At 38.5% G+C, this 12,894-nt stretch overlaps 1 protein-coding gene across 3 annotated transcripts in view; it reads right to left on the bottom strand.

The window, feature by feature from the left end:
* LOC107680916 (storkhead-box protein 2-like) overlaps window positions 1–8,120 on the bottom strand; it is a 75,713-nt gene extending 67,593 nt beyond the window's left edge. For 2 of the 3 annotated variants that reach the window (XM_016476996.1, XM_016476997.1), the window contains exon 1: window positions 7,289–8,120. In XM_016476996.1, coding sequence (XP_016332482.1) covers window positions 7,289–7,616 — 328 coding nt within the window. In that variant the 5' untranslated portion in view covers window positions 7,617–8,120. The remainder of the gene's footprint in view (window positions 1–7,288) is intronic. The other variant, XM_016477000.1, reaches the window with a different exon arrangement.
* Between the last annotated feature and the right edge of the window lie 4,774 nt (window positions 8,121–12,894).

The following is a 12,894-nucleotide window of genomic DNA, read 5'->3' as shown; positions in this document are numbered from 1 at the left end:
TTTTTCGGCAGCCGAAATTTCTGTGTATCTCTAATTATTGGCGACATCAGAAATTGATATTATATAATAGATGTTTTTTTTGAACATTTTAGCAATTTAAAAATATTAAAAAAGGATTTTTTACACGGCACCCCTGCTCTCGACAGATGGCACCCTGGTTGGGAAACACTGATCTAGGCTATCCGCTGCCGTTTTTACAAAGCACAATGCAAAACTGACATTTCATTCACTGACGTTCTTCGATCGGCAGGTCCACCAAAATAAAAGCCTGCTGATTTTAAGTTCGAAAATTATGAAAATTTTAAAAGAGTAGTAGTAAACACTAACATTTTTATATTTTTTCTTTTTTCTTTATGCAAGAGGAATAAATTCACCCATACATGAAGCCTCTTAGGTAAATCTCCAGGCATTACAATGTATGCAATCACAGGATGTGTTAGATTGCCATGAGTAAAGCGGATTTAGATTAGTGTGCAAAGCACTTGATGAATCTTATCAGTACTGCACCAGCAGGGGGAGCCGTGCACAATGCATCTCAGTACTTCGCTGGGCTCGCTTGCTTTTGATCCTAGGATGACTTGAGGGTGAGTAATTTATGGGCTAATTTAAATTTTTGGGTGAACTAACCCTTTAAGTGGATGATTCGAGGATGACCTCACCGCTGGGACTACACCACAGACACCACAACACTGCTCTGGTATTTCTCAGCTTTGTGACGGCCCTTTGAGTAACAACACCAGCACTGCCTCTCTAGCACGTCAAGTCACCTTGCAATTCTCCAATAGGGATGCTTAAAGCTATATAACAACATATATCTTTTTACTAGTATTAATCCAGTTATGGATTACCAACCTAATCCACAGTTATTCGCCTAAATCAAGCCCGTCAAAACCTGTTATTAGATCATTATGCTCATATTATGCCATCTTTTAAGCAATCTGACCAACAAAAACACACTCAGTTAAGAGTGCAAGGATTTCCTCTCCGTGGATTTATGACTGTTTACTTGTAAAAAACGTGGTAATATATCCACCCTCGACAAACCAGGTGCTGTGGAATGTGTCCAACTGGAGTTAGTCATCCATAAATCACCAACGAGATGCCATACTGATATAGCTACTTCAACCCGCATCTAGACCACATCTGAAAAGATGCCAATCAACAACAGTTGCCATGACATCATGAACCAAACAGAGAAGAGCAACATGAGAATGAGTTGAATCTACCGTCCTCAAAATGGACCGTCACTGATACTAAAATCTCTGAGCCTGAGGGGTAAATCTCATAAAACTTGTCAAAAACATGTCGGAGTCATATTTCATCCTAAAATCAAAAGAAAGAAAAAAGAAACATTTTATGTAAAGACATTGAAGCCTATTTTAGGACCATTAAGATTTATTTGCACTGTGACATTTTCGCAGCATTTATATTTAAATTGCAATATTTATAAACTACTAGTCAAACGTTATGTTTATGTTTCTCGTGACTTTTGGGTCTTAAGACTTGTGTTATGCTTTCTTCAAAAAACTAAACCTTAAAAGCATGGGTGACTATTTTGAAAGACTTTGAATACATATTCTGAATAACAAGTATGTATTCATAATTTTTATCCAAATAATAATTAACTTGATTAATTTATCAATTTCATAGGGTCCAAATTTTAGACTAATAGAGTATATCATGTTAAAAAACAGAAAGAAAATAAAGAAAGCAAATAAATGTAAAAAATTGTTTTCTTAATGCAAAATAAATAAATAAATAAGTAAATAAAATACAAATGAATACTAAATCTCTCTCTCTCTCTCTGTGTCGGAGTGCATGCTGGGAGTGAACGGAGCGTGGTGGGGGTGAGTGCGTTTGTAGCTGTGTGCTAAAAAATTTGCTATCTTCTATCTTTTTTGTGCGTGTTTGTCTTTTATGTGTTGAATTGTTTGGCTGTTTCGCATTTAGGGGTGTTTTGCGTCTGCAACCAGCGTTATGCTGGGAAGCATGATGAACCAAAACACAACGAGTTTTGATAATTTCACCCGCCGCCATGGAGTGAAGGTGGAGTCTAAAATCAATGTGGAACAGTGTTGTTTAGCAGTGGGAGAGATTGTGGGACATGATAATATTGTTTCTGCATCGCGGATGAACAGTGCAGTTGTTTGGCTCAACGTTAAGGATTTTTTTTTTTACTGGGGCCAGTTGTTCAAATTTTTACTTACTCTGCCAACATTTTCACTGGCTCTGCCACAAAAATATTAAATAGTTTTTGTTATCATTGTTTTTGACCCACGTTATCTTTGTAGTCTAATGAATTAGTATAAGATACCAAAATTTTACATTACATTTCAGTTAAAATCAGTTTAATTTACAATTCTCAATTCCACAGCATAAACTACTAGCCTAACAAATATAAAGTTCAAACATTGTTAAAGACAAGTGAACAGATGGTAAATAAGGACAAATTAACAAATGTGAGTGAGTGATTTCTCTCTTTTTTTTCTTGGATTAACATTAAGGACACCGACAGCAGCTAAATTAGGCGCAGTCACTTTAAGAGACAATGCAAAATGTAAAATTTACAGAAAGGCTGTATCAGTATGTGTGCACGTAGATTCATGGGGGGGGAAGCTAATTACATTTTGAAACATATAGGCTGAGAAAGGAAACTGTATGAGTTTGCTCTAAAGTGTCATGAGTTAAAAGCAATGCATTGTAGCACAGTCCTAATGCACAGAGCTAAATGCCGCTTTTATACTGTTCTGAGTGGGTTTCTAGTTTCTCTTATAATTACTGAGCTCAGGATTTCAGTGCAATAAAAATGTCTTGGATCACTGCACATGAAAATCTCAAACTTGGGTGAAATTTACGAGCAGTATAGTCAGTTGAGGGCATGGCCTTCTCTCCCCTCCCCGGATTCAGCCTGTACACACACACACACACACCCACCCACACACCCACACACACACACACCTGAGAGAGCTGACTGGAAACAATGCACACAGGTGAGACCACACAACCCTCATTCAGCCATGGGCAAATGAGAAATGGTTCATTCCTACACACATTCTTCAAACACACACACAGACTCAATCGATGGTGTTAAGGCATGTTTGCCTGAGTCACGGTATAATTGACCTAAAAAAAGTTTTGTCATTTAAAAGCTGCTGTTTAGAAAGTGCATAATCTGCATAACTGTGCTGCACAACCTAATACTATCTGAGCTTATGTCATCACATCGTTTAACACTGGCTTTCACTTCATGAGAGAACAAAGAAAGCTAACAGCCACCTGGTTTCAACACTTCAGACACAAGTGTAGTGCAAAGGAACAGACAGATTTTTTTATTCTGAGTGGTTGTCAGGGTGTTTCTAGGAGGATCTGGTTGGGTGGTTGCTAGAGGGTTACCAGCCCAAGTCTCTGTGGTATTCTAATATTTAGGTCCCTTCTTAAATTTTTAAGTTTATTAAACTTTAGCCTATCTTTTTTTTTTTTTTGCAGGATGGTTCATAAGATTTTTATGAATGATTTTAGAAATGTTAAAAAAATTGATAATGGACCAAAAAAGGTTGAAACCCTCGGTTTTAACCCTATAGGAAAAATAGCACTTCAATTACAATTTTTTCGATAATCTGTTTGACTCGGATGTACATCACAAAGAATAAAAGATCTATCACTACTTCCATTTCATTGCGACTTTACAGCACCACAGCCATAGACATTTCAATGTCCTCTCTGGCTGCTGTGTTGCGAATTGACCTGCCTTACACCATCCATGCTAAAATGTATCTTGAATATGATGCCAAGTTAAAAAGAATAATTCAACCTTTAAACTGTGTCTTGAGAGCATTATATTCTCGACTCGTTCTGCTGTACTTCCACTAGCTGTTTTGTTATTACATACAAGATCATATCCTATGCAAACACACCCTAAAGCCCAGAGTATACTTCATTTTTGTACACACACTAGCGAATGCGTACAGCTGACCGCACAGCCTTTCTAAAGTATACTCCATTTGAGGTGTACGCGAACACAGGCAGTTGACACATGCTCTCTAGAGAGCGTCATCTTTGTCCAGCATCTGTTCTATTTTTCTCCACAAGTTATGACCGATAAAAATGTCTTTGTACTCTTTGAAACTAAAGCTGCTGCCATCTCATAACCCTCATAACACAAGCGCTTGTCAATGCGGCCATCGGTTGTTGTTGCAGTCTCTGCTATTTTGTTGTTGTTCTTTAGTTTTGTTTTCTACTGTGAAACAACGGCCCAGGACAGTTTTGCCAGCTTGCGGAACAAATGATTAGTGCAAAACCAAGCCAATGTGCATGTGCGACCTGTGCGCTGCGCGTACAAAGTACACGCAGTTACGAAAATCAGAGTGCGCATACAGTATGTGCATACTATTCTAGTGACAAAATTTCCGTCACGCACACTGTACACTGACCCTCGCATATGCGTAAAAACCAAGTATACTTTGGCCATAAGAAACAAGTGCAATCAGGGTAAGGTGAACCCACAACTAGGCTAATTATTCGAGACAGTCTACTGATCGTTCAGCAACTGACTAGTTGATTTTAGAATCACTAGTTGATTCTAAAAAAATACAGAGTTCTGCACACACAGTTTAGTCATTTAGGAAATGTGTCTATCAAAAGCAACTTGGAAAGCCAATAATATTTGTAGCACACAATGCCAAGTTACAAGTGCAATTATTTATAGTTTAGTGATTGTAAACCTTTTTGACTCCAAGGCCCCCCACTGTCCACAATATACAAAGACCACATGATTTGTTTGCATAAAATGTATATTCATTATAAAAATGCTCAAGGAGTTAAAAGATTTTATGAATTTAAATACATTTTCTAGGTCTAGAAATAATATATCCAAGGTTTATCTGGACTATGTGGGAACACTGGTTCTTCAAATAAAAAAAGTAAGTGAAAATAAAAAATGTCTTGATTTTTTGTTTATTTAATGCTTGTTTTGCCATGTTTTAAGTCATCTTGAAGCCCCCTTGAAAGTTTGCTCAGGCCCCTGGTTGAGAAGCACAGGCGTAATTATAGTTATAATAAATTCCATACAATGGAACATAAAATAGTGACTTTAAACACTTTTTTTATGTTTCTCTTCTCTTGGATGATCAGAACTTTTACACGCCATGGAAAACTCATTACCGATCACTTTCTGAACTCTTTTGCTTGTCTTAAACACTGTAACATAATATTAAAATGATCTATTTTGTATGAAGTCAATGTGCGAAGAATGTCTCTGTCCATCAATAGACAGTTTTTCCTCTACAACTTAGCTGTTCCGCAAGACATGTCAAACACAAAGAGATGGATACAGCATAGCTCTTTCTCCTGCAAAAATAGGGGCAGGAGATCAGGGATAGAGATAGAGATAGAGAGAGAGATACAAGTAGAGTAGGACAGAAGAAAGAAAACCCTGACGCCTACAGCGACACTCCTCAAAAACCTGCTGTTTGTCAAGGACCAAGGCTCCTTCCTCTTCCCTCCACTCTACTAAGAACATGCCACAATACACAGATCTGTTCCATAATCTACAGAGCTACAGCAGCAGCAGTAATGGCTACAGATAAAGAGTGCTGCTGTCCTCAGTGTGTGTCCATAGGGCTGAATATGGGACAGAAGTTTTCTGCACTAATTAGTCTGAATAATGGAGCTGAACATCAGGGGTCTTGATGAGGATGTGTATATCAGCTTCATTCACAAATTCAAAACTAAGAATATATCCAAAGAGACATTCAAAACCTTTACTCAGATAGCTGTTAAGACTAGATGTGTACTATAATTCTCACAACGTGCAATAGAACAACCTCGGCGCTGAAGGGAAGGCCTGTTCCTTTAAGAGAAGAACAAACACATGCATCCCCTGCCTTAATGATCACAAGAAGGTTTCGCGTTACAGGTGATCAAATTCCTCAATATCTCACAGCTGAAGACAAAGGCTGTGTCCGAAACCTGAAAAGCAGTGCATTTGCAGGGAGTATACGACAACAGGAAGCCAGCAATGCACATCCGAATGTTTTTGTAACACCCCGTCTACTAAGAAGCCCTTTGAGGATTTTTTTTTTGAGGAATCATAATCGATAATCATTTCTACAGAGAACTGCAGTTCTTAAATATTTGCTTGGTTACTTACAGTTCATTTGAATTTTTTTTTGTTTTTGTAGATCCCTGGACTTGACATTATGATCTTAAATCATTGACTAACTGTACATTAAAGCAGCCGACTTTTGGTTTGGACAAAAAAATGAAAAAAAAAAAACCACTTAAAAAATATGAATTTGTTAAGTTACCCATCACAGAAGCAAGCACAAGCAAATCATGTTTTCTAAAACAATAAAATATTAATTTAAAAAAAGCGCAATGGTTGCATATTAGTGCAATATCCAACCCAAAAGTACTTTTAAATATAAACATCAGAGGTGGTCAACTATATTCCTAGAAATCTACCATCATGAAATGTTTAGATCTCAGCTAGAAATACAACTTACAACACTGAAACACATATTTACTACAAAAATATTCATATACCATGGAATTTACATGATGTTCTAAAAATCAGCAATGCATATATGAAATTATCATGGCACATTCCCCCCCAAAAAACATGGCACTACCATGGTACATGTCCAAAAAGTACATAATAGCATGGTACTTTGACATTTACCATGGTACTGAATGACTGTCATATTCATATACCATAGTATTTGCATGGAGCTGCAATGTATGTCAAAGAAAACTATAAACTACCAAGGCACATATCCAAAACTCATGGCATTATAATGGTTCATTTTCAAAACCCATAACATTACCATAACACCATGTCCAAAACATCAGGATGATACAAGGATACTTTGATATACCATGGTAAAAATTGTACGATTCATATACCACTGTACTTGCATGGTGTTCTGAGGTACTTCAAAGAACACCATAAAATAACCATGGCACGTATCCAAAAAACCGTGACACTGCCATGTTGCTTGTCCAAAAACCCAAATAATATAATTACACAGCATGATAATACAAGGGTACTTTGATACACACCATGGCACTGAATGATTAACATATTCATACAACATGACAGCCCAAAACAGTGGCGTGAAATTATCATAGAACATGTCCAAAAACCAATGGTGCTACCCTCGTGCTATGTTCAAAACCATGGCAATGCGATGGTACTTTGCTGATGGAAGATCTCCAGGAGCAAGACTGGTCACAAATGAAGCCCTCATCGTTGTATAAACATCATATGCACCAGATAGAGGATTCTTACCGAGGTATTTGATGTCGAAGCCCTGCGGTGCTTTGAGGGATCTCCTCATCCAAGCCTCCCTCAACACCTCCAGGTGATCCTCCTTCCCCTGGATCAGTAACACGTGCTCATCTATCCAGCCCAGGAAGAAAGTCTCGGCTATGGCGTCGGCCACCATCTTATTCCAGAAATATTTCATGTTCAGTGATTTGAAGTCGGCGAATATCTCGTAGCCGGTGTGATGGTGCGGCGGCTCTTCGCTCTCCGTCACCCCGGGCGCGTCCTCCGCCACGACGCGCGACAGCACGATGGCCAGAGAGTGCGGCGCGATCTGCAGGAAGGGCTCCATTGATCCTCTCGAAGATGCTTCGTTAGACTCGACGCATTCCACGCACGTGGAAGCGCAAATAAGGCGATGGATTGATTGATTGACTGATTGAGCGCGCGCCCGTAACCAGACAAAGAGCGCGTTTGCGCGTTAGTTCATTTGACCTGCCTGTATAAGGTGATGCAATTATTGTAATAAAAGAACATTATTGTGATATAGAAAGGATAAGATCATTATTATTCCAAACAAAGGCTTGGATGGATGCGGAATGTCATTTAAAGAGTAAAACGCGCAGGTGATCATGTTATTCTCCGCAGAAATCGCCGCATATTATCCATTCCTCACCTTGATCAGAGACAACGGCGTGAAAATAATGACATCCTCTTCCAGCAGGGATGCGTGACGGAGAAAAACATTATCTTAACGTCTATGGATGAAAAATAGGTTTGCGTCAAAAGCAAAGATGAGATTTCTCGTGTTATTTTTTTCCTCGTCGAGATGCGGTGGGTCCCTGCAGGCCGGTGCGTGACGATGCCTGTGTGGTTCACGGTGTGTAAAGCAGGTTATTTACCTTGAAGCTCCCGCAGCTCAGATAATGATGCCCTCTAATGGCGGTGGAGAGGTACTGTAGTCACAATCTCTGGTCAAAATACCAGTCAAAAATTAAGATTCTGTCATTTACTCACCTTCATATCGTTACAAACCCGTTTGGACTTTTTTTCGTTCAGCGAAACACAAAATAAGTTTAAATAACGTGTTTTTCAAAGCTGTGGTGACTGAAGATGTAGTAAAGCCTTAAAAAGAATACAAAATCACCATACAAGTGGTCCACTCGACAAGTGTGACATATTCCAAGTTGTCTGAAGTCATATGATAGTTTTGTGTGAAAAACGTACCAAATATAAGTTGCTATTCACTGATCATTCTCCCTTCAGATGGCCATTATCGACTGTTGCTGTCAGGTCATTTAAAGGGGTCATATGATGCGATTTCAATTTTTCCTTTCTCTTTGGAGTGTTACAAGCTCTTGGTGCATAAAGAAGATCTGTAAAGTTGCAAAGACTAAAGTCTCAAATCCAAAGAGATATTCTTTATAAAAGTTCAGAGTCAACCACGCCTACCTAAAACGGCTCGTTCTAACATGCCCCCACATGTCTACGTCACGATGTGGGAAGATTTGCATAACGCCGCCCAAATGTTCACGCAAAGAAAGAAGGTGTAACTTTTATTCTCGCTGTAGTATTGTTGTTGCCGCCGGCGCCATGTCGTGAAGGCGCTGTGTGATTCGTTGTGAAAGCGAAACTACTTTGTTTGGCCTTCCAAAAGAGGACGATATCTGCTTCGTCATGCCTGGAGCTGATCTGTGCTGGTCACTGAGGGACTACATCAACTTAGCGCTGTGGATCGCCGGATCGGCTTTCACCATGTACGAAGCGGAGTCCAGCCTGGGGTCATCACATGTGGTTGCCGCAAGCCCGCCGGACGCTCCTTCATCGAATCCGCCGGCCGTTCTCAAGGCTGCCCGCCTCCGCTCACTCACGAAGAAGAATCGGAAAAACCGTAGCTACAGTGACCCCTGGCTTAGCTACAGTTTGATCTACATGATATTACAACCATGGAAATCCTATACTTAAAAATTGATGATGAAAAATTTAAATGAAATTTCACTTCCATTAAAAACAGCTGAGGTTGCATCCCACTCAACATTACAAATTACTCTATTGCAGCAAATTGGAAAGAAAGAAAAATCCAGACATTCTGACAAATTTTTCAATGCAATGATAGCATGCAGACTGGAGAGAATCACTTTACTACCACATTATATCTATTACAGCAAGAAGAGGTAGGGATGACAGTTTGAGGGTTTTGTTCTGTTTTACTCAGGCTCAGACATGTAAACATGTCTCTGCTGTGCTATTTGCTTCTCCTGTTTCATAATAGCCACAGGTGGTGTGTAATTTAATGCTTTAGTTTGAAGACGGTGAGCATGTTGCTAACCTGCAGGAGGATGTTAAACTTGCCTGCTGACTCCACAACAGTTTCCCTTTGTTTCAGTATATGTGGAGGCAGTTATTACTGAAATCTAAGCTCAATCCACAACCAAACAAGCGTTCTGTGTATATCTGTATTAATTATGCATTTATATATGTGCTATATTTTAATAATGTGAATTCGTTTTTTTCTCCATTATGCTAACGAGAATTTGGAGGCAAGAGTTGCTTAAAATATTCTTAATTTCTTTAAAATATGTGAAATGTGTCCTTGCCAGCTTGACAGGATTTGTGACATTCACCCAAACAGAAATCAAATCCCTAAAATCTCAATGTATATTATCAATTCTCTGGTGATGTTCAACTATTTTCATTCCAATAAAGCTCCATGAATCTTATAACAATGGTTTAACAGATTTAGACAGACTGTAAGGAATCTGGGCTTTCTTGTGCTGACAATTTTCAGGCAGTTATTTCCTCCTCCTGTCAAACAATTTGCTTCTCCTGTTTCATAATAGCCACAGGTGGTGTGTAATTTAATGCTTTAGTTTGAAGACGGTGAGCATGTTGCTAACCTGCAGGAGGATGTTAAACTTGCCTGCTGACTCCACAACAGTTTCCCTTTGTTTCAGTATATGTGGAGGCAGTTATTACTGAAATCTAAGCTCAATCCACAACCAAACAAGCGTTCTGTGTATATCTGTATATAAAAATGTATTTTTTTTTATTAAATAATAAAATTATAGTGTGCAAATCTCACAAAAAATGTCCAGGTCATAATTTACCCCACAAATAAATAAATAAATGCCTTAGAAACTTAGATATTTTAGAGATAATTACGTTTTTTTTTTTTTAATTGTGACATTCTTTCAAAACAGTTAAGCACATTTCCCCTAAAACTGTCAATGCATCTAATGTAAACCGCAATGCATCTAATGTAATTTCCATTACTATATAATACTAAACACTATAATTTTCATTTAAATTAGCATAAATCAAAATATCCAATGCTGGAACAGTGCATCTTCATTTCTCCTGTCTTAGGACATTTTGCAGTGCATTATGTTGAATCATCTGGATTTATCCTAACAAAGAATCTTTAGGCAACAAAAACATAATGCTGAAAAAAGATAAGCAGCCAAAGAATACATAAAGGCAAACCCCATATATAATACACACATCTCTCATAACCATAGTTGTTCTCTTACCATGAATTATCAGTCTCAGGGTGGCTGGCCTGCTCATGTCTTTCTTGATGCTTCATTGTAACTGCCTTTAAAATACAAATACAAAAAGTGCAGTAAATCTTAAATTCCATTAAAAACTATAACAAACAAATTCTAAAACTAGAAAGGCAGGCTAGCCATAAAACTTGTTTAACCTAGCTAACATACGATTTTATTTTCTCAATAGGCTACTGGCCAACATTAACTACTAACACCTGAACAAAATTTCACATTAGTTAACTTAATGTTAATACAAGATAAGCGTTGCTCGTTAAAAGTAATTTTAATTCGGTAATTCAATAAGCTGACAAAAAGTAGTTTGAAAGGACAGCGCAGTTTACCATAGTAAAGTTTGTTACCGCTATGCTGACGGGTAAATGTTACTAACTGTTAGGTTAAACTGGTGTGCAAAAATGTTGACACAAACACACAGACAAACGTACATATATTTTTTTACCTTGCTTACTGGTCTTATTCTCTCGTAAGGTGCATCGACACACAGCGCAGATGTTCTCCGGAACTCTTCCACTCTCGCGGGTTCATCACCGGGCAAAACCCGCGGCGCTACCGCGCTGGTTCCGTGTCTTCCTCGGACGCGAGTGGCGCGGCGCGGCGCGACTCAACAAAAGACAATATAGAACCGTATACCGTATGGAACAATAAAGTGATGCCCCGGTATATTTCTGACGCACAGATGTACTCCAAGCGCTCGTGCTGTTTCTGACACGAAGGACAAACGGATTTTCCAATCATTACAAGCGATGTAACATCCAGTGTAGTCAGTCCCAAGCTGTTGCGGCGTTGTAGACACGGTCAAATCTTGTCAATCCAAATGTGAGAAATTAGGAAAATAAAGCAACCTCAATAGAATGGCGCCAACTGTGAAATTACAAACAAAAAATACACATTCTGAGACATGAACTGAAATTAATTGTGAATTTTATTAACATTAAATCGCCCTCCTCCCATTTTCACCTCAAAATTATGGGGAGGCTGTGCCTCCTCTGCCTCCCCCGACGAGCCGCCACTGAGAGATGTACTCCAAGCGCTCGTGTTGTTTCTGACACGAAGGACAAACGGATTTTCCAATCATTACAAGCGATGTAACAGCCAGTGTAGTCAGTCCCAAGCTGTTGCAGTGTTGTAGACACTCAAATCTTGTCAATCCAAATGTGAGAAATGAGGAAAATAAAGCAGCCTCGATAGAATGGCGCCAAAGAGGCCGTTACGGCAAATACAGTAGTATACAGTCATTTTAAAAAATACAGTAAGTCACTGTATGTGGGATTTGACGTAACAGAAAATTCCCAGGATGCAAAGGGTATTAGTTATTTACTGTAAAGCGAATTTGCAGTATTATACTGGGTGATATACAGTAAATAACTAGAAATTACAGAAATGTCTAACAGTGTACATGTAGGGGTTGGTAAAAATGAATGTGCTCAAAATGCATGTGTATATGAGTAGAGAAAAAAAAGACACCTCTTAAAATTTTGGGTGGTATTTGTGCCTTAAAAACATTAATTATGTTATATAGATTGGTGTAAATTCATCATCTTCATTTTCATTCATCAGTTCACTGAGTGGAAAAGAATGCTTTGTTGCTGTTATGCTTGCCGCCTGAAGAGGGCGCTTAACGCTATTGTTTCAAGGTAATGCAGCGGGCGAGTCAGAATCAATTAAATATTGCCGAAGACTGCAGCCAGTACTCCTCTGTCTTACAGCGTTTCTTTTCATTATATTACAGGTGAGCAAAACTGATTCAAAAACTGGTTGAAACTAATGTAAAACACTGTGTTTCAAAGATGTATGTGTTTATTTTTGTTGGGTTATTGAGTAAGACTGTTTATTAATATGCATTTAGTAATATGTATTAGACATAAGAGGAAACATATATGTGAAAAGTGTTCACGGATGTTTATAAAGAGTTTATAATGTTGATTGTTATTGGATGAGAAAGGTTAAGTGAGTTAAATGTGCGTTTGCAACTGGAAGTTATCTAGAGCCAAAATGGCGGTGTAAACATGCGTGAGTTAGAGCCAAAATGGCGACGTACATGTAAAACACGAGGATTGCATGAAA

The sequence above is a fragment of the Sinocyclocheilus anshuiensis genome, unplaced genomic scaffold, assembly GCF_001515605.1.
Source record: "Sinocyclocheilus anshuiensis isolate Anshui unplaced genomic scaffold, SAMN03320099.WGS_v1.1 scaffold1462, whole genome shotgun sequence".
NCBI classification, from domain to species: Eukaryota; Metazoa; Chordata; class Actinopteri; order Cypriniformes; family Cyprinidae; genus Sinocyclocheilus; species Sinocyclocheilus anshuiensis.
This window is presented reverse-complemented; position numbering and strand designations above follow the sequence as displayed.